Source organism: Callospermophilus lateralis, chromosome 2, assembly GCF_048772815.1.
Source record: "Callospermophilus lateralis isolate mCalLat2 chromosome 2, mCalLat2.hap1, whole genome shotgun sequence".
Taxonomy (NCBI): Eukaryota; Metazoa; Chordata; class Mammalia; order Rodentia; family Sciuridae; genus Callospermophilus; species Callospermophilus lateralis.
The window spans coordinates 20,037,850-20,064,090 of record NC_135306.1 but is presented as its reverse complement, the minus strand read 5'-3'; the positions used below and the strand labels follow the sequence as shown (position 1 = coordinate 20,064,090).

General features: G+C 57.6%; 1 protein-coding gene across 5 annotated transcripts in view; it reads left to right on the top strand.

Moving 5' to 3' along the window:
• The window catches only part of Rgs3 (regulator of G protein signaling 3), a 116,852-nt gene extending 92,326 nt beyond the window's left edge, over positions 1–24,526 (top strand). For 4 of the 5 annotated variants that reach the window (XM_076845646.2, XM_076845647.2, XM_076845650.2 and 1 more), the window contains 6 exons: positions 10,209–11,135; positions 18,184–18,248; positions 21,476–21,577; positions 21,875–21,936; positions 22,566–22,732; positions 23,601–24,526. In XM_076845646.2, coding sequence (XP_076701761.2) covers positions 10,209–11,135; positions 18,184–18,248; positions 21,476–21,577; positions 21,875–21,936; positions 22,566–22,732; positions 23,601–23,786 — 1,509 coding nt within the window. In that variant the 3' untranslated portion in view covers positions 23,787–24,526. Of the gene's footprint in view, positions 1–10,208; positions 11,136–18,183; positions 18,249–21,225; positions 21,378–21,475; positions 21,578–21,874; positions 21,937–22,565; positions 22,733–23,600 lie in introns of those variants that run through there. The other variant, XM_076845652.2, reaches the window with a different exon arrangement.
• The last annotated feature ends 1,715 nt before the right edge of the window (positions 24,527–26,241 follow it).

The following is a 26,241-nucleotide window of genomic DNA, read 5'->3' as shown; positions in this document are numbered from 1 at the left end:
GCGATCTAGGCAGGAGGTACAGTGTGAGCACAGGGTTAGAGGAGCTAATCAGATTGGCTGGAGGGAGACGGGGAGATACTGGGGGGAGAGGGGGCAGGGCACACAGGTGGGGGGGCTGGGATTTTATTCCAGAAGGCTGGAGGGATTTTGAGCAGGAGAGGAAAAGAACCAGGTTCTCGTGAAGCCAAGGGGAATTGGGGGACAGTTCCATGACAGGGTGATGGCAGGAGGATGAGTTTGGAACTGACCCAGCCCAACCGAGCCCCAGCGTCCCCCCTCAGCAGACACAGGGCTGGTCAGGGAGGAAGGCAGTGGAGAAGCAGGAGGGTGCCTGGGACCTTGGCCACAGGGTGTGGTGGAGTCCAATGCCAGATGTCCACTCCAGTGTCCCGGGGTGGAAGAGCCTCCCTTCTGCCACCTCTGCCCAACCAGAACCCCCAGCAATGCCGGCGCTGAAGGAGGAGGTATTTTAGGAATCGGGCAGACACACAAGCCTGCAGGGTCCCTGGGAAGAGGAGCTGTCCGCTTCTCCTGGTCCTGTTGCAGGCACAAGGAGACCTGGCCACACCGGGGGCCCAAGATCTGACCACTCGGGGCTGGCTGAGATTCAGAGCTGGACAACCCCTGACCCAGGGAGAATGAGACCCAGACAGGGGAGTGACTTGGCCTGGGCCATCAAGAGAGACAGGATGACCCAACCCAGGAGAAGGCGGGGGACAAACTCGCCCACCCCCCAGCCTCCAAGGCTTTTGGTGTGGGCCTCAGTTTCCTCCCCTGCATACGCAGCTGATAAGACTCCTGTTCCAGGCTGTGGTCAGGGTCCCAACGTGGCCAGTGTGCTGTCACGGAATTGGATGCAGGGGAGGAGCTGCTGCTGCTGATGGTGGTGGTGGTGGGAGGCCTATTTTGACCACAGGAAGTGCAGCTGCTAATTGAGCATCTGCTATGTGCCTGGCCCCATGCCAAGCTCTTTATGTGGATCATCGCCCAGCAGTGCTCAGTGTTTGTGTCACCATTTACAGAGGAGGAAAGGCCACCTTGCGGAGGGGAAGCAGCCTACACTTGGTGTTTGGACCCAGATCTGTTGGTCTCCAGGCCCCGGTTCTCCACCACGGTGGGTTTTCCTCCCACTCCCTCTGCCTCTCCGAGTGCTCCTGCTCACCAAGCTGTTGTTTGCAATCAGGCCTTAGTTTGGGATTGGTCCCTGGTGCCTACTCTTGAGCAGAGGGGCACTGCCATGTGCTAAAACACTGCTGTGTGCCAGGCCCTGCCTCCACGCACCCCACGCAGCCTCGTGGGGGAGGCCTCACGTTGACAGTTCTATGGTTGGCAAATGAATGTCAACCCCAGATTCTGGCCTTGTGACCACAGCACTGTTTGTGCTCTTTCCGGGGTCTTCCTGGCACAGCAGAGTTTTTTTTTTTGTTTGATTACCCTAGTGCCGAGCATGGCAGAAAAGCCCCATTTGGAAGCGTGTTCAGGAGAGTCGTCAGGTGCCTGGGTTTCTGCACCTCCTCCCCTCTCCGACCGAGCAGGCTCCTGCTCCTCAGGCTCCAGCCTCCTGGAGTCAGAGCAGGGCCTGCCAAACTGCTCACCACAGCCCAGAAGGGTCTGAAGCGCCCAGCACAGTGCCCGGCCCAGGTGGGCACCCAGGGAGCATCCTTTGAATGAAGTGAGGGAGGGAGAAAGGAAATGAAGAGACAGGAGAGGAAAGAAGCTCTTTGGGTAGTAGAAAAGTAGAGCTGACTCCTCTGCTGTGTGTGTGTGTGTGTGTGTGTGTGTGTGTGTGTGTGTGCGCGCGCGCGCGCACGTGTGCGGGCGCGGCCACGTGTGCTGTAGTATCTCCACTTCATCAAGTCCACTTCCTGCCCGTCTGGTCGGCACAGTTAGATGCTTCCTCACCTGCCCCAGCTGGAGGGCTCTCGGCTCATCTGCCCTGCCAAGCCTCCAGGCCCTGCTTTGGGTCCTCAGGATCACAGCCCTGGCTCATCCCTCCACCCCACTGAGTTGCTCAGCAAATACCTCCTGAGCCCAGCCACGTGCCAAGACCTGCCCCAGGCACTGGAGCCAAACAGCAGCAGCACATCTTCCTGCCCCATGGGAGAGACACTTGGAGCTCAGGTCGACCTCTGCCCCACCCACCTCTGCCCCAGGGAGCTACGGCTGCACAGAGGCAACAGAAAACAAGGACATGACTCTTGGAGAAGGTTCTGGGGAAAGGCATGCAGAGGGAAGGCTGAAGAGGTGACAGCATGGAGCTCTGGGGGGAGTGCAGGTGGGTGTGGCAAGGAACTTGGACTTCACCCTGTAGTGCTGTTGGGGTGGGGTGGGTAGAGCTAGAGATAGTGGAAATAGAGGAGGAGGAAAATTTAAGGGGAGGGGTCATTAAATGAGCATCTGCTACACTCCAGCCACTGTGACGATTCCTCTACATAGACTGTCACTTTTAGCAACTCTGTAAGGTCAGTGCCATTGGTTTCATTTTGCAAATAAGGAAGCTGGGGCCCAGAGAGGTTAAGTAACTTGCACAAGATCTTAAAGCAAATAAGTCGAAGAAACTCTGGGCAGGGGGCAAGGGGCTGCGAGTAAGCCAAGACAGCCCATGAGCCCAGCACTACTTTCAGGGGAAGGCCCGAGTCCCTTAGCCCAGCCAGCTCCTGCCCCGTGGAACCAAATGCACTGGCTCTGGGTCTTGTGGTTTCCCCCACAACCTCCTCCGAGTCTGTCAGACTTTCCTGCTACCTCTGTGCAGCCATAGCTCCCGGGGGCAGGAGTGGTTGGGGGAGAGGTTGACCTGGGCCTACACCTCTCCCCGATGGGGCAGGAAGATGTGCTGCTGCTGTTTGGCCCCAGTGCCTGGCACAGGCCTTGGCACGTGGCTGGGCTCTGGAGGTATTTGCTGAGTAACTCTGGGGCAGGGCAGGGGGTGGTTGTGGGGACTATGCCAGGGCTGAGATCCAAAGGAACCAGAGTGGGGCCTGCCCCAGGGCCACACATGCAGGGCAGGGCAGGGCAGGGCAGGGGCAGGGGTGGGAGAGCCGAGAGCCCTCCTGCCGGCATGTGTGAAGGGCCATCTAACCAACAGGGCTCACAGAATGGGCAGGAAGTGGACTCGGCAAAATAGAGATATTAGGGAAATGAGACTGTGTGGGTACATGTGGCAGCCAAGGGGTCATTGGTGGAGCCCTCAGGGACAGAGCTGCTAAGCAGAGCAGCCCGGCCAGGCCTGGGTTCTCCTGCCAGACCCCCACGGGCACAGCGCAGGAAGGAGCTGGGAAACCTTGCTCTCAGCGCCCCGCCTTTCAGAGAGCAGAGCTGCAGATGGAGAAGGGGTTGTGGGCTGGGTAAAGACACTGGGGGTCCCCCTGCCCCACTGTTGAGGCTGGGTATCTGAGACCCCAAGAAAAGCAGGAGCCTGGCAGGGCATTGACAAGACCCAAAACCAGACCTTGGGAGCCGCCTCCCCGCCCAGAGAGAAGCTAGGCATGGGGGGGGTAGGGAAGCTCAGCAGGCTGCCATGGTGTGTCCTTCTGGCTCGGTCTGGGGACACTTCCAGGAGTAGGGAAGGTTCCATGAGGGGCCTCCTGTCTTCTCACTCCTCAGGGAATTCCCTTCCCAACTGTTGGCTTAGTCCTGAGAGTTTCTGACCTGGGTGAGTGGCTTCTCCTCCAAGCCTTGGTGTGCTCCCCTCCTGAGCCCCCAAGACCAAGAGTCCTGGGATCCTTTAAGGACAGAGAAGTTTCTGTCTGTGATCCAATTCCTTCTTCTTCCTCTCTCTCTTCCCCGGGTTAGGCCTCTCTGGGCACCCCCTCTTAGGGAATCTGATCCAGTAAGTGTAAAATTGGGATCTGATAGAGGTTTCTTTTTGTTGTTCTGGGGATTGAACCCAGGGGCACTTGACCACTGAGCCATCTCCCCAGCCCTTTTTTAATATTTTATTTAGAGACAGGGTCTTGCTGAGTTGCTTAGGGCCTCACTAAGTTGCTGAGGCTGGCTTTGAACTTGTGATCCTCCTGCCTCAGCCTCCAGAGCCAAGATATTTTTAAACAATCCACAGGCGATTCTAGAGTGTACTGCTCTGTTGTGAACCCATAGTCTAGATCAGTGTTTTGCAAACCTTAATATGCACATGAATCATCTGGGATCTGATTACGGTGCAGACTCTGACCTGGTAGCTATGGACGAGGCCTCAGGGTCTGTGCTTCACACCATCTCCCTTTGGCAGTGAGCCACACTTTGAGGAGTGAGTCTGCGTGGTCCTGTGACATTCATTGGATTACTAAGTCAAATATTCATTCATCAAACACTTGAGGTGCAGCACAGTGGGGCTAGAGGAAGGGCAGAACCTGGACTTTACCCGAGAGGTCCTGGGGAGCCACAGCAGGGGTTCAAGCAGAGGAGTGACAGGTTCAAGTCCACTTAGAAGGCTCCCTGATGTAGCACTGAGCTCAAGCAGAGGGATCTAGGGCACCTGTTGAAGGTCAGCCGTGCCTGGCTGCAGGGCAGCGTAGGATCAGGCACAGAGAGCAGAAATGTTCTCTTTTTAAAAAAATCAATCAACTCAATTTTTCAGAGTAGTTTGGGGGATTGAGCAGAAGTACTGAGAGTTCCCATGTGCCCTTTGTCCCCACCACCCACCGCCTTTCACCAAGTGGAGAGATTCCTGGGATTCCACGAGAAAAGATGCTAAGGATGTGGTTGCTGGCCATGGGGGGGTGGGGGGGTGATAGTGGGGGGAAAGGAGGAGAGAATGACGTCTAGGTCCCTGGTTGGAGTGATGGTGGCAGCGTCATATAGGGGCCCCCAGAGGAGGAACAGACTTGGGGAAAGATTGCACGTGCAGTCTGGGGTGTGTTGAATTGGGGGTGCACATCTTCAGGTCTCATCTCCACCCTGGGCTCCAGGGTGACCTCTCCATGGCTGGGGCGCTGAGTCCTTCCTCCCTGGCCTTTGCCTATGGCGCCTCCTCCCCCAGGAGCCCTCCCGGCCCACTGAGCACATTTCAGTCTCAGGTCATCACACGGGTGGCTCTCCTGGGCACTCCCCTTTCTTTTCTTGTAGCACCCGGTAGGTCTCCTTTGTGCCGCAGGCCATGGTTGGTACTCTCCTGTGTTGACTTGGGTGGCAGCTTGGGTGATTTATGCCCATCCTTCCTCTCTAGCTAGTAAGCTCCATGACCACAGGGATTGGGTCTTTCTGGTTCCCAGCTGTGCCATGGAGCCTGGAACAGTGTCCAGCTGCAGAGTCTTTGGTGAGGATTGAGCAAAGGCTTGACCGTGGGAACTGCCCTCAGGAGCGGGTTCGGAGCCGGCCGGCTGTGCAGACCAGGAGGCGTCGGTGGCCCAGTGGTGCAGAGGTTGATTGTAGCCCAGGAGTGGATGGGTACATGAGGGAGAGTCCGGGGCCTGGGAGAAGGGTCCAGAGCAGGCTGGTGGACAGGCAGAGCAGCCCGTGATGGAGTGGAGAAGTGCCCAGGGGATGGGTCAGGGGAAATCCAGGGCAGCAGAGGGCCGAGCCATGCTGTGCTGGGGTGATCATGGCTGCCGCTTGTTGAATGCCTGCGTGGCCACGCAGTGCCAAGCTCTGGATGAACGTTACTCGTTTGTTCCTCTGACAGCACCGTGGGGAGGTGTTACGAATCCCTCGTATGGCTACGGAAACTGAGGCACAGAGGTTGAGTTCAAGGGTCCCCCACCAGGAAACACAAAGTGGAGCTCAGTCACTATCAGACACTGCCTCCGTCCTGGACTTTGTCCACTCTCTCTAGTAAAGCCAAGGAAAGATTCAGAATGGCCTTGGAGGGTCCCTGAGCTGGCCGCAGAGGCTGCACTGGAGGCTCCAGCTCGGGGTGTCGGGAAGCCAGCGCTGGAGGAGTTGACTGAGGCTGGGAGAAGGGAGCCCAGTGCTGGCCAAGAAGCTGAGGTTTGCAGATGTCATGGTAGAGCCAGGGACCCAGAAGCTGGGGACCTGGAGTGCTCTAAACTTGAAGGACCATCCCATCTTGGAAGCTGAGCCCGGAGGCCCACATCTGGGCAGGGATTCCCAGGCCTCTCCCTCTCGCAGGCCACCTTCCGGCCCGCAGCCCTTTCCTGGCTTGTCTCTCTCTGGAGCAGGGGCAGGAGGTTCCCCCTCCCCTCTCCATGGCAGAGAACCAGGCGGTGGAGATCCCAAAGCCAGCAGATGATGGAGAGGAGGCCGCTCCGGTCCTTTGGCTTGAAGTCCAGTGCTTTCTGTAAACTCTCGAGGCAGCCCCCAGTGTGCTTCCCCTCCTGTAGCAGGAAGTGGTTTCCTGGGCAGACCCAGAGCCTCTGGGTGGAGGTGATGAGTCATCCCAGGGAAAGCCACCAGGTCGCCTCTGGGGTCAGCAATCCTGGCTCCTGTGTGACATTGGGCAAGTCACTTCCAGCAGCCCATTACTAATCCCCAGACCCAGCAGCGGGGGGTCTGGGGCACAGGAGCCACGGCTGGTGTGAGCTGCCACTTCCCCAGCCTGCTCGAGTTCTGGATTGGATTTGGGGAGAGGATTTGATTAGATCATTTAGAGGCCCTGGTTCATTTCCTGTGCGCTGCCAGCAGGCGAGACAAGGGCAGAATTGCCCCTGGTCCAGCCGAGCCAAAGAAGTGATGGATGGAGAGATACAGGCCCCCTCGGAGGGCTGGGCAGCAGCCTCCAGCACTGTGCATCTAAGGCGCTGGGGGCACAGGCTGGTTTCCAAAGGTGCCCTGGGCTGGATCTTGTCACCCCAGCCTGTTGCGACATGTATCTGCAACTCATCCATTAAAGCCTCCCCGCCACACACACTCTGATGTCTAACCTCTTGTCATTTTGCTTCGCTGAGAGCAGCGAGTGTGTGGCTTGTTCCCTGCCGTTACGGGGTCCTGTGGAATGAATGAAGGCACCAGCACACGCACAACCTGCCTCCACATCCTGCTGGCACTGCCCGGGGCAGGACTGACGCAGACAGCTCTGCCAGTGTCACTTTGTGGCTGACAGCTCGGTCCACACCTACCATTCATTCTGCGACCTCGCCCTCAACTTGACTTCCTCTCTTACCTTCATTCTCTCTTCCACTTGCCACCTGGCACCCCTGGGGCTCTCAGGTCTCCTGGAGCTGTCCCAGAGCACCCTGTCAAGCCACTCCCACCCCAGCGCTCCCGGGAACACTGGCCTGACCAAACCCTCCTGTGGCGGGCACAGCACATTATACAAGCCCCGCCTGGAAGCCCAGAGAGCACATGAGCCTTGTCCATGTCTCCTTGTGGATGGAGTCAGGCCAGGGCCCTGGACAGTGCTCACAGCCTGCTCCCCAACTGCTTGGCCCCCTCAGGGCCTCAAACCCTTTATGCAAGAGACCTGGGATGGGGGACAGGAGTCTTATTCCTGCAGCAGGATTGGGGGTCCTGGCTTCCTAGGTAATTTTATCCCTGGGGCCTCAGCTTCCCCATCTCTAAATAAGATGAAACTACTTATAACTACCAATGTGTCACATGCTTTTCCTGGGCCAGGCGCTGTGAGGAGGCTGACCATAGCCCTAGGAGTCTGGCGTGACATTCCTGGGTTCCATTTCAGATGAGGTGACAGAGGCTCCGAGAGGTTAGGAGACTTGGCCAGAGCTGCAGGGCTAGAAAGGGGCCCGGTCAGAGTCAAGTCAAGGTCTTACTGGGTATCCAGTGCGTAACCACCGAGAGCCCTTCAGTCCCAGGTGGTTTCTCGGCCAAACCCTTGGGGTAGGGCCCTCGGGGGATGGACTCCCCTACTGGAGGACACTTCCTCTCCAGGCTTTGTTTGGTTTGGCCTCCGTCTAGGGCAGGATTGGCAGAGGCAGGCGGACTTGCATATCTGGTTTGGGGCCTGTTGCTGCACTTTCCCTGAGGGGACAGGGCGGGCTCTGTGGACAGGCACCACCGGCACCCCACCTCCCAGGAAAGGGAAATGAGGCCTGCTTCTTAGAGTCAGTCTGTGCCAGGCCCCAAGGGGACCTGGCTGCTACGTCCTTCCATCTTTCCCGTAAGACCATGGGAGGCAGGTGGGGGATCTGGCCCCAGGGGAGGGTGATGCAAATGTCGGGTGCCAGGGGAGCAGCTTGTTTTTCCTGATAGAGGTGCTCCCTGGTGGGCGAGGCGATGGGCTGGGGACTGGGACTGAGATCAGAAGTGGACTTGGACAGGATGGAGCCCAAGCTTAGCTCCCGAGTGTGTGGGCTGACAGGGGGCAAGTCACCAAGTCACTGTCCAGCTGGTCCTCAGTCTTCCTGTCGGATCCATGGAGGGTCTGTCTCTGCACCTGGGAACAGCCTCATGGAACTGAAACACAGCCCCCAGCTTCCAGAACTTCTGGACTAGGGGACTGGCATCACAACTGCCAACTTTCATCCTGGGCCTTAGGCGGGGTTGGCTTCTAGGGGTCCGTGGGGAAGATGTGCCTCTGCTGTGGTCCTCAAGTTCAGGTTTTCCCTCCAGATGCATTTTTAAAACCACCACAAGTACCATCGCCATCATCCTCCCATTGAGGAGCCTTCTATTTTCTAGAGTATATTCTCCTGGTTTGTTCCTTGGGTGCATTACATTGGTTAACCCACTTTGGTCTCCAGGTGGAGACCTGGAGGCCCAGAGAATTAGTAACTAGGTCTACCTAGTCCTGCTGTATGATGATGGGTTGGCCCCTACCCCTCTCTGGGCCTCAGCCTCCCTGTCTATGCAACAGGGATTTGGGATCATGATATTGCAGGGGCTGATCCTGTAAAGTCTGAGGGGTCCCTGGTTGGTCACCTCCCAGGTGCAGGTAGGATCACAGGGCAGGAAGGCTGTGAAGTCAGCAGGCATCTGCCTTTGACCCAGGAAATGGAGCCCAAGATGTGCCCTTCCTGACCCCAGCTTACCAGGTCACCCTAGAGTGCTCAGGGGCTTCCCACTCTGTGCCATCCCACCCAGGTGGGGGAGGGGCTTTCACTTTTCATGCCCCCAGACGATGAGTCTTCACCACACTGTACTTCCACATCCGCTCTGGTGCTCCCAGGTACCAGCGTGACCCCTGATGGGTGTGGCTTGGGCTGGGTGGCTAGCTCCCAGCTGAGAGGTGGAGATGGGGCTTGGGCGCAGACTCCCCACGGCGTCAGAATTTCCCACCTGGGGCGTGGCCTTGTGGTCTCTGAGCTGCTGGGCAAGAGTAGCTAAGTCACCATTCCCGGGGCTCAGTTTTCTCATCTGTCAAGCCGCCACTCATGCTCTCTACCGTGAGAGGGTGGAGCCTATGTTCCGGGGGTACCTGCTGCGGAAATTCTTGGCCAGCGCATGCGCACACATTCTCTCCCACGCATCTGCACGCTTCCAGGGTATGTGTGGGGTCCTCCTCTTTGCTCTAGGTGGCTGTGGCTTTCTGAAGGACAAAACCTGAGCTCTCATGAGTTCTAGCTCTAGCAGTCCACATCCTTGAGTGTAGCAAGAGCTGCTTTTGAGATTCTCATCAAGGGAACTATTTTTCCATTTGCAAATGGAGTCTACAGTTGGGCCAGCAAAACCCCTCCAGGGTTCCTTGGGTGGTGTGCCAGGCAGGAAATGCTGTCTGTGTGTGCCATCTGAGTTTCCTCCACACAGTTTAATAATCATTGGGTGGATGTGTCTGTGACATCTAGTTGGTCCAGGTGTGGGCAGTGTTTTCCAGTTCTGGTTTTATTCCAGTTTCCTAGTTTCAAAAATGTATTTAACATTTACAGAAAAATTCTTGTATGAATGACTCAGGCAGGTTGTTCTTTTTCAACTTTGGTTCTGGTAGAGAGACCCTTTCGCTATACTCAGGATTCTGCCACCGTGACTGCTCTGGCTCAGGGGCTTGGTTTGGTTCTGGTCCAAGAAGGCAGAGACTTTTACTCTCAGAGGAAACGTCTCCCGTTTCCTTTTCTGTCAAGTGAGCAGGGCAGTGGTCCCCTTTCAGGGCGGTGGGGTGGGTCGTGTAAGGGAGGGAGTTTAAGCTCCCTGGTACCTGCCACACAGCAGGCGCCACATAAATGGCTCTTGCCCCCAAGTGGCCTGCCATATTTTGGGTGGAGCAGAAGTTTCAAGCAAGAAGACGAGAGAGTCACAGGGGTTTCCCTCTGGCACCTGGACTTTCCAACGGCAGGGTGCAGGGTTCGGGTGGCTGCCTGATTTGGGATCAGCCTGTGATGCTGCCTCCTCTTCTGAACCTTCCTTGCTTGCTTTTTGTTTACCAGATGTTTGAGACGGAGGCAGATGAGAAGAGGGACATGCCCTTGGAGGAAGGGAAGGGGCCAGGCGCTGAGGAAGCCCCACCCAGCAAGGACCCCTCTCCTGCCCAGGAGCTTCCTTCAGGACAGGATCTCCCACCCGAGGACTCCTCTTCAGAGCAGGAGCCCACGCCTGGCCAGGAATCACTGTCCAGCAAAGAGTCACCTCCCTGCCAAGAGCCCCCTCCCGGCCCAGAAGCCCCGCTGAGCGAGGACTCCCCACCCGCCCCAGACCTCCAGCCCTGCCAGGACCTTCCTGCTGCTCCAGGTCCCACTCCTAGCCAGGACCCTCCGCTCGCCAAAGACCTCGCTGACATCCCGGAACCTCCTGCCCAGGACCTCCCCGCCTGTGGGGACCTGCCTCCTCACCAGGTCCCCCCGCCAGCTGAGGCCCTCACTGAGGAGACCACTAGTTCTGGGGACCCCCCAGCCGCCTCCAGACCCACCTTTGTGATCCCCGAGGTCCGGCTGGACAGAACCTACAGCCAGAAGGCAGAGGCCGAGGGAGGCAGCTCTGGAGATGAGGAGGAGGCGGAGGAGGCGGAGGAGGGCGAGGAGGGCGAGGAGGACGAGGACGAGGACACGAGCGATGACAGCTACGGGGGGCACAGCGAGGCCAAGCGCAGCAGCATGATAGAGACGGGCCAGGGCGCCGAGGGCGGCCTCTCCCTGCGGGTGCAGAACTCGCTGCGGCGCCGGACGCACAGCGAGGGCAGCCTGCTGCAGGAGGCCCGCGGGCCCTGCTTCTCCTCCGACACCACCCTGCACTGCTCGGACGGCGAGGGCACCGCGTCCACCTGGGCCATACCTTCGCCCCGCACCCTCAAGAAAGAGTTGGGCCGCAATGGCGGCTCCATGCACCACCTCTCCCTCTTCTTCACGGGACACAGGAAGGTGAGAAGTGGAGGGTGGAGGATGGTGGGACGTGGGACCCAGAAGGGTGGCAGGGAAGGAGCAGCCTTCCCGCCCCTTCTCTAAGCCTCCCAGCGAACCTTCTGCCCATTCCACAGAAGGTAACAAGGAGGCCCAGAGGGACCAAGAAGGCAGAGCCTAGACCCAAGCCCTGCACCTCTGGACCCCAGATGCTGGGTTCCCGCAGCCCCATTGTCCTCTGGTCTCCACAAAAAGGCAGAGCAGGTTTGGCCTAGCCCAGGACAGTACCTATTTGGATTTAAAAGATCTGAGATAATAGCTGGAGAAATAAGGAGTTGGAATTCAGATCTGGTCCAGGCCTAGCCAGCCGAGGAATCTGTCAGCCATTATTTCTTCTGTGCTAGCAATTTTCTAGAGTTTGCATTCTTTTCTCACAACAGTCCTATGAAGTAGATAGTATATCTGTGTCCATTTTATAGATGGGGAAACCAAGGCACTGAGGGTTGGTTCTCTAACCTGTCCTAGGTTGCACAGTGTCCAAACAAAGTCGAATCTGGCTCTCTTTGGCACCATGCTGTTTGCTCATGCAAATATTTATAAAGAGCTAAATAAGTGTTTATAGGTTTCCTGCTGTGTGCCAGGCCCTGCGCTCAGAGACGCAGCAGGGGCTGTTGGAACCCGTGAAGCTGCTCTCAGCCCGGGAGGCATGAGTTGTGTGGGCGGGGAACATGGCCTAACGGGGAACAGATTGTGCCATGGCTTTGAAGCCCACCAGCCCTCTGGAATCTGGGCTCTGTCCCTTACTGACTGTGTGGCCTCGGGTGAGTCACCCAGCTCCTCTGAGCTTTGGTTTCCTTCCCTGAAAAGTGGGGTTGGCAGCCCACGTGTTCCTGGGCAGGTGAGGGTGAATTAGAAGAGGCTGGCGTCTGACAGTGTGAGCAGTGTGTCTGAGGCTCTCCTGGAGCTCTTTCTCTGGAAGTGCAGTGGCAGTGTGTTATGACAATGGCGAGGCTAGGTGGGCAGTGCTGGCTTGGAGTGCAGCTGATCCTCGGAGGCCTGGCAGTTCTTGTGCACCCCAGAGCCTGGTGCCCTCGGGGCAGGCTGGGCCTGGAAGGTTAAGAAGGTTTAGAATAGAGAGAGGATGAGCAGGTGTCCTTTGACTGGACTAGGGGATTCCTAAAGGGCCCACACCTTTGAAGTCAGCCTTACAAACAGGGCCTTCCCCAAACGGCAGACATCACTAGTGGATCCCAGCACATTTCACCACTGGGTTGGGACATGACCTCGGAAACCTTCTTAGCTTCTTAGCCGCTAGTCGTCAGGAAGACTTGGCTTCTGCTGGAATATGGTCAGGCCGGGTCCTGCAGAAAGGGCCTTGAACTTTGAACCCAGAAACCAGGATTAAACTTCAAGGGAATTGGGACCGGGTTTCAGTTTCCTCATCTGTCAAGCGTGTGCAGTTCTCCAAGTTGGGTGTGCTCTGGAATTGCCAGAGTGGGGGAGGTTGGTCACGTATGCCTTCCAGTCCCAGCCCCAGGCCTCTGGAATCACAATTTCCAGCGGTGGTGCCCAGACGCTGCACTTTAAACAAGCTCCCCAGGAGCGCCATGCTTTCTGGAGCTCAAGGGCCATCATCTTAGGCCACCTATTGAGGCAGCTGCTGCCGAAGGGAGCCCAGGACTCTGTCCTGCCAAGGCAAGCTCACACAGCTCACACAGCTAGGGCCTGGCCATTCCTCTCTGGGCAGCAGCTGAGGACCAAGGGCCCAAACCTGCCTGGGGCCTCCCAATCCTAACCCCCACCAGGTCCTTCCCCGACCCGTCTGTGCCCTCCCCGACCCGTGCTCCAGTACAAATATTTACACACAGATAAATTCACACACACTCCTGCGTGTGCTTCTGTGGAGTTCCCTGGCTCACTTGACCCGGCTCAAGTGTGCTTCTGCCTTGAGTCCAGCATCCTGGACGGGCTCCCTTCTGTCTCAGCTTCCTCCTTTGGGTGCTCAGGGTTCCCACTGGCACCCTCCCCTCCCCCACTCTCCTTTGGCCTTTTGCTTCCTTTTTTGGGCTTGAGCAACTGAGCTGGAAGAGGCCTCCGAGGCCGCCCCGTCCTGTGGTGGCCTCCTCCTGTGTGGCTCCCCTAACCAGGCCTGGCACTGTCATCATGGCACCCGTGGTACTGCCTCCGGCTGGCTGGCTTCATAAGGAACCGTCCTGGGCAAGGGAATGAAGCCTGGGCGGAGCCACATGGGGTCTAGAGATGTAGTCCACTGCACCGGGCCTCGGCAAGCCCCTGCCCTCTCAGGCTCCGTGTCCTCACTGGACAGGTGGGCATGGGGATGACGCCCCTGCTTAGGGTTTCTGAGAAGTTGAAGTAGCTTGAGGCAGGTATTTAGGCCAGTGCTGGGCACTCTGCATCTGGTGTGGGGGGAGGGTTTTCCATAAATGGCCAAAATGTTGACAGTTTTGGAGGAGGGGGAGGGGGGAGGAGGGAGGAGGTGTGGCAGCAGGAGCCAGAGCGGGAACAGCTATGTCCCCGTTCACAAAGTGCCACCAGTGGGACCAGTGTTCCTTTTACAGGGAGGGAATGAGGCTGGTTCGTCCCAGGCCACAATCAGTCAAGGCAGAACTTGACAGTGGCCTTGCCCTGTCCCGCCCTCTGTGGCTCTACCCCAGACCCCCCTGCATCTCATGCTAATAAGAGGCTGGGGTGGGGGATGGACAGAGGGTGGAGGGAGCAGGATCTCTCATGACTTCTGTCTTCCTGGCTTGGGCCTGGCTGTCCTGGGAGAGTCAGTGACAGACTCCTGTTCCCAGACAGCGCCAATCAAGAGGTAAAAAGGAGAGGGGCGAAGTCTTCAGGCTGTGGAGCCAGATGGAGCCAGCTTCAAGTCTGAGCCCCGCCTCCTGCCTGGCTCTGCTACCTTGGCCAAGCTCACTCTTTCTCTGAGCTCCAGTTTTCTCTTATAAAATGCAGGCGCTAAGTCTTCCTGGAATTGGCCCCAGGGACTCGAGGTATCAGTGTGCAGAGAGCTCTGTGCCATCGGGCAGTGATCTTGTGATGCTGCGAGACCAGGAGGGCCAGACAGAGCTGGCACGGCCCTGGGTTGGTGCTGCGTCCTGCTGTATGGGTGAGCTGTGACCTCCCAGAGCCTCTGTTGCCACCCTGCCCTGGTGTCCTGAGCCATTTCTATGGTAGTGTCCGAATCACTCAGGAATGGGCCTCAGAAATGGTCTGCTTGGCTGTGGCTGCCTCACTGGTGAGCTGGCGAGGTCCAGAGAGGAGCCGGCCTCTGGCTGGCCAGTGGGTCATCTGCCCCCTGGGTGAAGTTGAGCTGGCTCATGGCGCCCTCTGCTGCCCGACTCTGGAGGCCCAGCCGAACAGATCCAGAGGTTCATACCTATTCTTTTCCTGGGGAGTCAGAGGAGCCCTCTAGGTAAATTCTAAATTCTGTGTTTGGGTCCAGGACACTGTCACTGAATTGCACCCCATTCTGGTCTGGCTGAGCTCAGGGTCACAGGCCATTCTTCAACAGTGAGGAGGCCACAGGCCTTCTCTGGCCATGCTTCCTTCCCCCTGGGCTGGGGACCAGCCCCGCTGCCTAAGCTTCCTGTCTGGGTTGGAGATCAGACAAGAGGCCTCCTGAAATGCCTTCCAGCTCCAAAACATGATAACGCTTTCAAAATGCCTATTTTCAAAATGCCTAGAGAATTATTTCCTATATTCAAACAAATAAATGTAGAGTTTAGATCCACCGTTTCCACACGGCCCCACGGGGCGCAGCTTGGCAGTCGTCAACCATCAGGTAGCCCCAGAAGTCAGACAAGGACCAGGAGGGGAGCCAGCTGGGGCTCTCCCAGAAGAGCCATCAACACCACTGGGCTCTGGACCACACTCAAAATCCTCTGCTCCGTGGCAGCTGAGAGCCCAGGGAAGTCACCAAACTCCTCCTGGCTTCAGGTCCCCAACTGTAGACTGGGGGAAACAAGAGCAAATGGCTCTTAGAACTGTTGAAGGATTAAATCAGAAAACGTGTCACAGCACTGTCACACAGTGCCCAGCGCACGGCGAGGCCCAGTAAATAATAAAGAACTGAGGAGAGTTAATGGCTCTGGAGCACCTTCCTGTGCTGGCGCTGCGCCGAGGGCGTCCCGCACATCCTTTACTTAATCCTCGTGGCAGCCCCATAAGACGGGCCCAGTTGTTACCCTCGTTTTACCAGTAAAGGAACGGAGGCAGCGAGAGGGTCGAAACTGAGCTAAGTCAATGAACCCATATGTGACTGCGCCTAGAATCTACACCCTAAATCCCTCCTGTAATGACAGTAAGGATTCTGATCATTATTCCAAGAGATGGTGAGCTTCCCGTCCTGGGAGGTGGCCGGTGAGGCCGGGCAGGCCGCAGGCATTGATGCCTGGGTGTAGGGAGGGCTGCTGGTTCTGGGCTCACTTCCATTCGCCTGTCAGCAGGGCAGGGTCTCGTAGGAGAGAGTGAGGAGCCGATGGAAGGAGCAGCCCTAGGGAGAAGCCCTTTGCATGCTGGGCCCTGGGCGGACCTCGCTGCGGCTGTTGGGGCCACTCTGGCTTCTTCCAAGGCTAAGGCCACAGCCTCCCTGTGGACTCTGGGAGCCCCTAGGCTGGGAATCAGAACTGGGTCCCACCTTGCAGTTTCTGCTCTTCCTCGTTGGTGCCCAGGGGCAGCTTCCAGGGTCAGAACTGCCCAGCCCTCCATCAGGCTGCTTGGCTTGCACAGGACCCTGCTGAAGACACCCCCCCCACTCCCAGCAGTGGAAGGAAGAGCCCATTTCCCAGCAGTGCAGAGGCTGGGGGTGGTGGCCGGGGCGGGAGTGGTCCCCAGGTCCATTGTGTGGGGCTGATAAAGTACGGAAGCCGAGGTTAGAATGGGAGGAAGCCCAGTGCCGTGGCCCTTTCCCACGGGTGGGGGCTTTGGGCACAGCTGAGCCAGGCCAGTTTGCCTGCAGCCTGTGATTGTGCTGGGGTGACAGCAGTGACACACCCAGCAACTGGGCTGTTGAGGACACCGTGTGTACCAGGACCAGGCCATCGGGGCCCAGGCTTCATCCTGGTGGATCCTCCACCCTTCCCATGGGGCGGCTGTCACCCTGGCTCTGCTGTCACTCACAAACCTGAGCTAAGAGGCTGAGTCTCCCAAGTTCATGAAGCAGGGCTAGGCCCAGCCTGGCCCCAAAGCCCTAAAATCACACCCCACAGGGCGTGGCCTCTCTGTGCACGTACACACACGTGCCAGGGGCTCTGGTCTGCAGCAGCCTCAGGAAGGAGGCGGCATTTCCTGAGTCTTTCCCTGGAAACGGTCAAAATGTGCCCTGTCCTGGGCTCAACTGGCAGTGCCCTCTAGTGGAGAAACCCAGGCCTTGCACCCTGACAGGCTCCCATTCCAGCTCACTGAATGCTGGATGTCCTCCTCCTCCAGCAGGTGACTCTGAGCCCGTGTGCTTTTTGGATATGCTGTGAGGGTTAATGGTATAGCGGCTAGCTCATGCCCATCCCAGGGTCTGGGCTGTAGTGCAAGCTGTGGTCAACAAAGGTATGACCCACCCATCCGTCTGTCCATTTATCTGTCCATCCTCTAGTGGGTGTTCCACGGAGGCCAGTACCTTCGCCTGCTGGCTGCATCTGGAATGAGGCCACTTTCTTTCCAGAATTAAGAACTCTGCATTCCAAAGCTTAGCCCATCTTCTTTATTCTACAAATGAGGAAACTGAGGCTCAGGGTGGGTCTCCTGTGGAATCTGGCCGAGTCCACACCTGGTGGTTTCCTGCCCTGTCTGGGGGCAGAGCTTCAATGCCCACTGTACTCTGAGTCTGGTTCTGCCGAGTGTAGCATGGGCTCCTGCTGCAGGGTGGCACTGTTGGGGCCCTGGGCCTCCCCTGGAGGAGGATGCCCAAGCCCAGGCAGGGCAAGGGACACAGAGGACGGCCCAGCTAGATGGTGGGAGTCTGTGGTGGTCTGAGGAGAGGAGGAGTGTCTAAGGGAAGAGGAGACTGAGGGCGAGAGGCTGGGGGCACAGCACAGGCGAAAGGCAGGTGATAGGGTAGAGTGGGTGGGGTGGGGTGGATCCTGCAATGGAAGGGCTGTGTGTGTGTGTAAGGTTGTAGGCCCAACTCAAGCAAGGAGGACTCCGAGAGTCGTGGTTCCTCGTCTGCGCCCTCTCTCTCTGATCAATCGATTCGTTTGTTGGGTTTGACTTACTGAGCTCCTCACACGTGCCAGGCCCCGTGGAAGTGACTTGACTTTTGGAAATTCATAGCCAAGCAGAGCAGACAGGTTTGACACAAGTCATTTTTGGTGCAGCAGGGACCTTAAAAGAGGTGAAGGGGACACGCCTGGCCCTACAGATCAGGGAGGGCTTTCCAGGGGACGGGGCCTTTGGCTGCTAGGCTGAGACCTGAACTGAAGCTGGACCTCAGGAGGAAAGGAAGCAGGAGAGTCACCAAGGTGAGGCCAAGACACTCGTTTGGCTGGAGGCAGGGTTAGGTTGCTGAGCAGGACCACGGCCCAGGGACTTGGAACTGAGGTTAAGGAGGGATTTTCTCCCTAGACCCTGAGATAGAAGACCCTGTCATGGAGGGTCCTAGGGAGCCTTGGAAAGCTTGGGCCTGGGTGGCGACTCCTTTTACGCACTGCGGACCCGCCCACAATCCTGAGTTAACGATTATGATCTGGATTTGAGAAATGAAGGAAGATGCTCAGAAAGGGGCGGTGACTGGCAAGTCTCTGAGTGGGAGCCGGCCTGGAGCGCTGCTCCCCTGTCTGCCCTGCCGCCCGTCATCAGGCTCTGTCACTCCTGCTTCTCCCCGGCAACCTGGGTTCCTACATGTGCCTCGAGGGGACCCCTGGCTGGAGGCTCTGCCAAGCCTCTGGAACCGTGGCTGGGCTGTTCCAAGCAGTGGGGCCTTCCTCCCACACCCAACACTGTTCCAGGGGTGAGCGTTGGGGCAGGGCCCTCTGGTTGCAGGAGCTGTTGGGTCTGGACTTGGGCAGCAGCCTCTGGACACACAGGTTGCATCCTGTCTGTCTTCTCTCTGCAGATGAGTGGACCTGACGGAGTTGGGGACGATGACGAAGCTTCTCAGAAGAGAAAGAGCAAAAACCTGTACGTTGGGAAGATCCACGGTCTTCATTCTTGGGACTGGGGAGGCTCCCTGCACCCTTCTTCCTCCTCTGCCCAAGGGTCTGTCTTGTCTCCAGGGGTACAGGTGGGGAGAAAGGCTGTGCCCATCCCCTCCCTAGCCCCAGACAGATATCAAGGATCAATAGGATCTTGAGGATTGGCAGTAGCCCCAGGGCAGGGTCACCAGGGTCTTGAAAATCCACTCAGAGAAAGGCAGGGTACTATTCAGTACCTAGGAGCCACAGCGAGCCAGAGGCAATTAGCCAGGTTGCCTGGCTGCCACCCAGCCTCTGAGCCAAGTAGTGATGTGGACAAGACCTTTGCTCCCTCTGGGCCCTGGAGTGACCTGAGAAAGGGCGGAACTGACAATTCTGGGGATTCCCATTTCTGCTCTGGAGCTCTTTAGTGCTATCTTAAGCACTACCAGGAGGGGGCGCTGCTGGCCTAGCTACAGTATCCCGGGCTCCTCCAGGCCTTTCCAGCTCTGTGGGGGTGTGTGCTGTGGGGAGGTGTGTTCTTAGACCTCCTTTTACCCCAAGGCCTGAGGGAGACTGGGGAGAGGTGCAGGGGAGAAGGCAAGGAGCACAAGTCTCAGAGAGAGCTTCCAAATTTGTTAGTATCCAGCCATTATGCAGAAATTGGGCCTGGGGGAAGAGGACTGGAGTCTTCCCCAGACACCTCCAGTGACCCTCTTCCCTGGCCTTGACCTTGGCTGGGGTCCACTGCCCTCTAACCCCCACCCCCCGACCCCAGCCTTTTCTGTAGCAACCTTAGACTTCCCTCATTCTGCACCCAGGAACCAGAGCACTTTCTCAGGAAGGTCAAACACAAACAAAAATAGTCCTTTGCCCCAACCAGCCTCACTTAACTGCTTTTTTGGAAGGGAGGGTCTCTGTAGCTCCCGGGCTGCTGTGGGTGGTGCTGTTGGGAGCAGTGGAGTGGCGGGGGGCCCATGTCCAGGGTGCTGGGCCCACCACCTCCAGTCTCCTTTCAGAGTGGGCACCACCTTTTGAATGCTTGACACTCACACTCCTCAAGGCTTAATTGAGGGCACTTAGCATCCGGGGTAATAACAGGCCTGGGTTCATGGGGTCAGGCATTGTTCTATGTCACATAGGATGGAAGGAGATTGTTACTTTTGTTTGATGGAAGTGAATCGTTACTGTTATTTTCATTTGACATTTTCTATTTACTTTATCCTTATTTTGTAATGAGCAAGCTGATGATGCACAGAGAGGTTAGTTACTTATCCAACCACTTGGGGACATGCTTGTAACTCATCCAAGTAACTTACCCAAGTTACTCTATTACTAGTAGAGCTGGGTGGAGCTGGGATCTGAGACCTGGCCTGCTGGCTCCGCGTGTCTGGGAAGAAAGACGTGGCTGGAAAGGAGCCCTGGCTTCCTTCCGCCACAGAGGAACCTAGTGGGCTCTGCGCAGACAGGAGCCCAGTGGGGTGGAGGCAGCCAGCACCCTGGAGCTCTGGGCCCTCCCCTCCTGGGCTTCTGCTTCTCACCTGGCCTTGGGGGCTGGGGCCCGGGCTCCCAGCACAGAGCACTGTCCTTGCAGGGCTCCTTGAGGGCTCCCATTCTCACCCAGAGGGCTGAGACCCCGGGACTCCTGGGCCTTATCTCATGGCTTGGAACCTACTAGAACAGGGACCCTGACCTTAGACAGTTGTCCTAGACACCCAGGACGGGTGTGGGCCTCAGTGTCCCAAGCATGTTTCAAGAGTGCACTTTCTCCTTGGGTCCTGCAACAGCCCCAAGCCGGGATACTCCCTGCTGGACAGAGGGAATCTTGACCTTCAGAGAGGGCTTGGGGGACTGGACAAGGATGCTCCCTGCTGGGGCTGCTGGACCCCAGGGCCGGGGGGGACCCTTGACCCCACTGGCAGGGTGCCACTTCCCTGAATTACAGTTATCAAAGCTGTCGGAAGCTTCAGTCACTTCAGAAGTAGAAATGCTGGAAACGCACTTGAAAGTTCGATTATTTAATTTTTTTTTACACTTAATTTCGCTTCATGATTTTGATAATGAAATTTTCAACATTTCACACGTTTGGTAGGATGGAGACCAAAAATCAGAATGAAAATTTTAGTATTAAAAAAAAAAATCACAGGGGCTGGGGCTGTGGCTGTGGCTCAGCAGTAGCGCACTGGCCTGGCATGTGTGAGGCACTGGGTTCGATTCTCAGCAGCGCATATAAATAAATAAATAAAGGTCTATCAACAACTAAAAACAGACAAAAAAAAATTTTAAAATCACAAAACTAAGGTGTAATGAATTAAATAATTGAACTTTCAGATAACTTTTTTTTTTTTTGCAAGATTATAGGGTCTATACATCTGATGTTATTCAAGCTTTAAACTTCCAAGACTTTGGGGGCCTCTGGTGTCTTCACAGATGGGTGGACCCAGTGCTACTGACAGGCTGGCAGGGCAGGGGACTAGGGGCCAGGGGAGTGAATTAGAGCAGGAGGCTTTTAACCCCTTTCTTGACAGCAAAGTCACCCAGTGCTGAAATTTGCCTCTTGGAGCCCCGGCTTGGCTAAAAATGGTTCTTAGCTAAAAATAGCTGGTCCTGCCACCCTGGTGGGCAGAACCTCCTCCCTCCCTTCTTCCCTCCTTCCTTCCCTCCCAGCAATTTGCTGACTTGGCCCCCCCCCCCACTGTCTCCCTGTTGCCATGGTAACAGGAAGGCTGGTCACAAATAACTGGGTCTGGCTTCCTGCCTGGGGGGCGGGCCCCAGAGGCTGTCCCTTGCAGACACATGCCCCTTTCAGGGGCGCCCTCTCAGGGTTGGTCAGGAGGGCTATTTTTTCCACTCCCCCTCCTGGTCCCTCCCATTTCCTGGCTCCTCCTGTCTGAGCCCCAGCCCTGGCTCTGCTGAGCCTGGAGTCCAGTCATCCGGCCAGGATTCCGGCGAGCGCTGCGCTGTGGTCTGCACCGTTGCTGCCAGCAGCCCGGGATACTGGGTGGAAGGTGGGAGCCCAGGGGTGCTCCCTGCAGACCATCACGGGGGTCCTCAAGGTGGGGGGCCCTACAGAGATGCTCCGGGGCATGTACCTCACGCGCAATGGGAACCTTCAGAGACGGCACACCATGAAAGAGTAGGTGTCCCCGGCCCCAGACCCCTCCTCCCCACCCTGAACTTGCAGGGGTCGTGGGTGCCAGGCTGACCAGCTCCCTCCTCTGCTTCTGCCCCCAGAGCCAAGGACGTGAAGAACAAGCTGGCCATCTTCAGGCGGCGAAATGAATCGCCAGGGGCCCAGCCAGCGGGCAAGACGGACAAGATGATGAAGTCATTCAGGTAGGTCCTTGGCAGCATCCTGGGACCCTCGGGCGCTTGCTGCCTCTAGGGAGCAGGGCTGGGGGGTGGGCTTAGGAGCAGGGGTTTGTCAGTGTGGTCAGCTCAGGGGAGAAGGAGGCTCTTGCAGAGGGAGCCTGGTACCCAGCAAGCAGCAGCCCTCGCGGGGATCAGCTGGCCGGAGGGGGACATACAGGCAGGGCCAGCCAGGAGTGGGCCCAGGGTAGCTAACCGAGGCTGCCCAGCCCCAGCTTCCCCCGCGGCTCCCAGCCTCACGGTGCTCCTTCCCTCGCCCCCCAGGCCCACCTCGGAGGAAGCCCTCAAGTGGAGTGAATCCCTGGAGAAGCTGCTGCTTCACAAATGTGAGTGCGCCAGGTGCTCTGCCTCCCCCCAACCTCCTCTCTTTCCCTCTCTCCTTTTCCCCTCATCTGGGCCCAGAGAGGGTCCTGGAAAGGCTGTCTTCCCTCTTGCCTGGGCCCAGCAAGGTGTCCCGGCCATGGGGGAGAGGCTGGGCCCAAGAAAGACCCTGGGTTTGGACTTGAAGCTGGCTCCTGCCAGCCCCTCCCTGCCCCTGGGAGCTGGCCCTGCCTCCGGGAGGCCGTTGGGACCTTTGGGCTCAGACCCGGATTCTCAGAACAACAGTAAACATTTCCGTGGACCGCGGGCTCACACTGGGCCAAATGTGCCTGCCATCTCGGGGCAGGATCCCATCTGATCCCCACGGGGCTCCCGACCCAGGGTGGATGGCCCTGTTTTATAGATGAGGATACTGAGGCATCCGTAGGGGCGGGACTGGCCAAGGCCCCTCAGACCTCAGCAATGGCAATGGCAGGGCTAGGACCAGGTCCCACCCCCATGCCCTGGATCTCGAGGATGGGGAATCTTCCTGAGCTCCCAGCACGTCCACCCATGAGGCCCCAGGAGGGCGAGGCCGGGCTGCTAAGGGCAGGCAGGTTGGCTCTCCCTCTCACCCTGGCTCTTTTCCTCACAGATGGGTTAATAGTGTTCCAGGCCTTTCTTCGCACCGAGTTCAGCGAGGAAAACCTGGAGTTCTGGCTGGCTTGTGAGGACTTCAAGAAGGTCAAGTCACAGTCCAAGATGACGGCCAAAGCCAAGAAGATCTTTGCTGAATACATTGCTATCCAGGCGTGCAAGGAGGTAGGACGCGGGCTGGCCCCAGGTCCCCAGTCCCCATGGCCCAGTGACCCTTCGGTTGCAAGAAAGTAGCCAGCGGCCCAGGAAGGGGAGAGACCAGAGAGACTCTTTGGGGCCGTGATCCAGGTTGGAGCCAGGGGAAAAGCAGAATCCTGATTCATAATTAAAAATGGCCCTACGGGAGCTGGGGTTGTGGCTCAGCGGTAGAGTGCTCATCTAGCATGTGCGAAGTGCTGGGTTCGAGCCTCAGCACCGCATATAAACAAATAAATAAAATCAAGGTCCATCACAACTGAAAAAAAATTATTATCTTTTTTTTTTAAAAAAAAGGGCCTTACCTGGACACTGCCACAGACATGCCAGGCCCACGCTGAGCCCTTCACGTTCGCACTCTCATGTTTAATCCTCACAAAAGTCTGAATAGGTTTGAATATTATCTTTGTTTTGAACAAAGAGATGGTCTCAGAGAGCCTGATAGAAGTAGCTAACATCTATTGAGCGCCTACTGTGTGCAAGCTGCTCTGGGGGAGTGTGCCGCCTTGATTCCCACAGTTCTTTGAGGCGTGCACTGTCATCCTGAGCCCATCAACAGGGAAATTGAGGTGCCCTTGAGTGGCTTGCTTCAGGTCACCCAGGTGTGGCACTGCTGGGCTTTGAACCCGGGCATCCTGACCCTAGTGTTTTCACCCTGGCAGTCAGTGACTCTGCCAGGACTTTGGTCCCTTGGCCTGAGGGCCTCCACTTTGGGGAACTCTCCCCATGAGGCCCAGAGGAGCCTGGAGGTCAGAGGCTGACCTGGCCTTCAGATTTTCCAGTACCTGGCTCAGTCCTTCCCAGGCAGCCCTGACCATGTCGCCCTGGGCTTCCGTAGGTCAACCTGGACTCGTACACCCGGGAGCACACGAAGGACAACCTGCAGAGCGTCACACGGGGCTGCTTCGACCTGGCACAGAAGCGCATCTTTGGGCTCATGGAAAAGGACTCGTATCCTCGCTTTCTCCGCTCTGACCTCTACCTGGACCTCATTAACCAGAAGAAGATGAGTCCCCCGCTCTAGGGGCCACTGGGGGAGAGCTCAGCGTTCACACCAAGCAGGCTGGGCCCCTGCCCACCTGCCTCCCACCCCCCTGCGACGGAGGGGGCAAGCAAGCCCCCAGAGGCTGCATCTCCGGACAGATAGATGGACATTTGGATTCGAGACCTGGACCTAGAGAGGCCCAGGGCACTGGAGGAGGAGAAGGACCAGCCTGTTGGGTCCCCAATGCCCCGGTACGAGGGGGCCCAAGGGCCCTGGCAGGTCGGGGGCCCCGGCTGCGCCAGATTGGGAGCTGCTGCTCCCTGCTTTGGAGACGCGGAGATTTTGTGCTGACCAAGTTCCTTACAGAACTGGCTGATGGGGCAGGAGGCCCAGGCCTGGGCCCTGGGGCTCTCCTGGGGGCTGCTGGGCCTTACAGCTCAGACCTCCACTTTGAGTTTTATTTATTTAAACAGTAGTTGGATGCTTGGCACGTCATCCCGTAATAGGAAACCCTTGCCTCGTCAGTTTTCCTGATCTACAAGTGCAATATTTTAACCGATGCCTTGTGAGAAGCCACCTGCAGAGAAGGTGGACACCAGTGTCCAGTTTCAGGGCATTTACTGGTCCCGGGCACCTGGGCCTCCTGGACTGACGAGGCCCAGAGGGAATATCTGGCACCCCCTAGGTGGCGTGTCCTCGGGGGCTCCGGGAAAGGATGGCACCCTCAGACCACACAGCAGCCAAGTTCCGGAGCAAATAAAAGGCCTGTGTTATTTCTCGCTCTCGGCCCTCTCTGTGCGTTCCTGGTCTCCAGCCTTCGCAGAGCGCCTGGGGCTGGGGGGTGGTATCAGGACCGTCAGCCGCTTCCCCTCGCTTGCTGTCACCTTCTCCTCACCCCAGGGCCATCTATACCAGTGTCCAGGGAGCTGCTCCCCACCTGCCCCCCTCTGCTGGGTGCTGGCCACGCTCTTCCCATTGTTATTTTTACCTTCTCCCCATTTTACAGATGAGCATGAAGCACAGGACAGGTGACTTGGCCAAGGTCACACAGGCAGGAGGGGATTCAGCCTGAGCCCGGCTGGCATGGAGCCCGGGCTCTGGGTTGCTGAGCTGTCTTAGTGCAGGATGGTGTCCTCACTTGGAAACCAGGAGGCCATGTACCTTCAGCAAGTTTCTTCACTTCTCTGGCCAAACCCTGAGGTTCTAAAGGAATCTTCAGGTGGACAGGGATGGCCAGTAGAGGTGGTCAGGGCCACACAGGGTGGTAGTAGCTGGAGGCTTCCTGGATAGAGGAAAGAGCTGGGGAGGTGCTGGAGTAGGACTCAGTTTCTCTGTGGCCCTGGACAAGGCTGACCCTCCTGCCTAAAGGAGATACAAATTTCAGCACCATCTGGCCCATACTCCAGGGCAGGACTGGACCACTGCCTTGAAGTGGGCAGAGGAGGGCTCAGAACTCAGGCCAAGCTGGTGCCCAGTCGGCCCTGGTGTCCACCCATGCAGCCTCCCAGGGCTGGGGCAGAGGCGAGGGCACGGCCTGGCTCCTTTGGGCTGGTTAGGTGGAGCTTGCTGGGGTTGCTGTGGCAGAGGCTGCCCATCTCCTTGAATCTTGTTCTCTGCCTGGGATTCTGCGCTCAGGCCTGCTCGCAGGGGACCTGGAGATGCAGAGGCCACGGGACTGTCAGACTCCCCTTCCCCTTGTCTGCTCCCCTGAACTGGGGAGCTTAGGGGCTGAATACTCTATGGGATTAGGGGGCTTGGGCCTGGGTGCGGAGAGGGTCCTTGGTCTTGTTCCTACTGCAGATCCTGGGGCTTCACTCAAGAGGGAGGTGAGTCTGGCTTTTCTCATTGTTCCTGACTTCTGCCCTCACTGCAGCTGGCCCACCCTGTGTTGGAGGGACCTCCTGAGAGCCAGACCTAGCTAGGTCAGGGGGTGGCCCTTCCTCTGTGCTCCCAGGCAGTCGGAGCAAGCAGCATCAGTCACGGGCAGCTCACCTGTCTCCAGAGGCTGCCGGGGCTTTGGGATGAGGCAGTCCTGGGTTTGACTTGCTCTGTCACCTTGACAAGTCCCTGTGCCCCTGGAGCCTGCAGAACAGGGAAGGTGCTGTTACTTCTCAGTGCTGAGGTGAGGATCCGTGAGCCCATCTGTGGAGAGGACCTAGCTGGGGGGCAGGCACACAGTAGGAGCTTGATTCCTGAAGGCAGCCTTTCTTACTTCCCTGAAGGGGCCGTCTTCTTCTTCCAGGGCCAGGGCCCAGCGCTGCAGCCAGAGAGCTGCTTGTTTGTAAACCAGGAAGGGCTTTCCCACCACAGAGCCTCCCGCCTCTGTGAGGCTGAGAGGCAGGGAGCAGAGCCGTACTCCTGATTCCCAGCAAGGGTGCCTCTCAGGTGTCTCAGGCCTGAGTCCAGGGACCTGGCAATTGAGGCCCAGGGAGGACTGTCATACCACTCACTGTCCCCCCAAAATGGTGAGATGCAGAGCGGGGTCAGAGCCCGG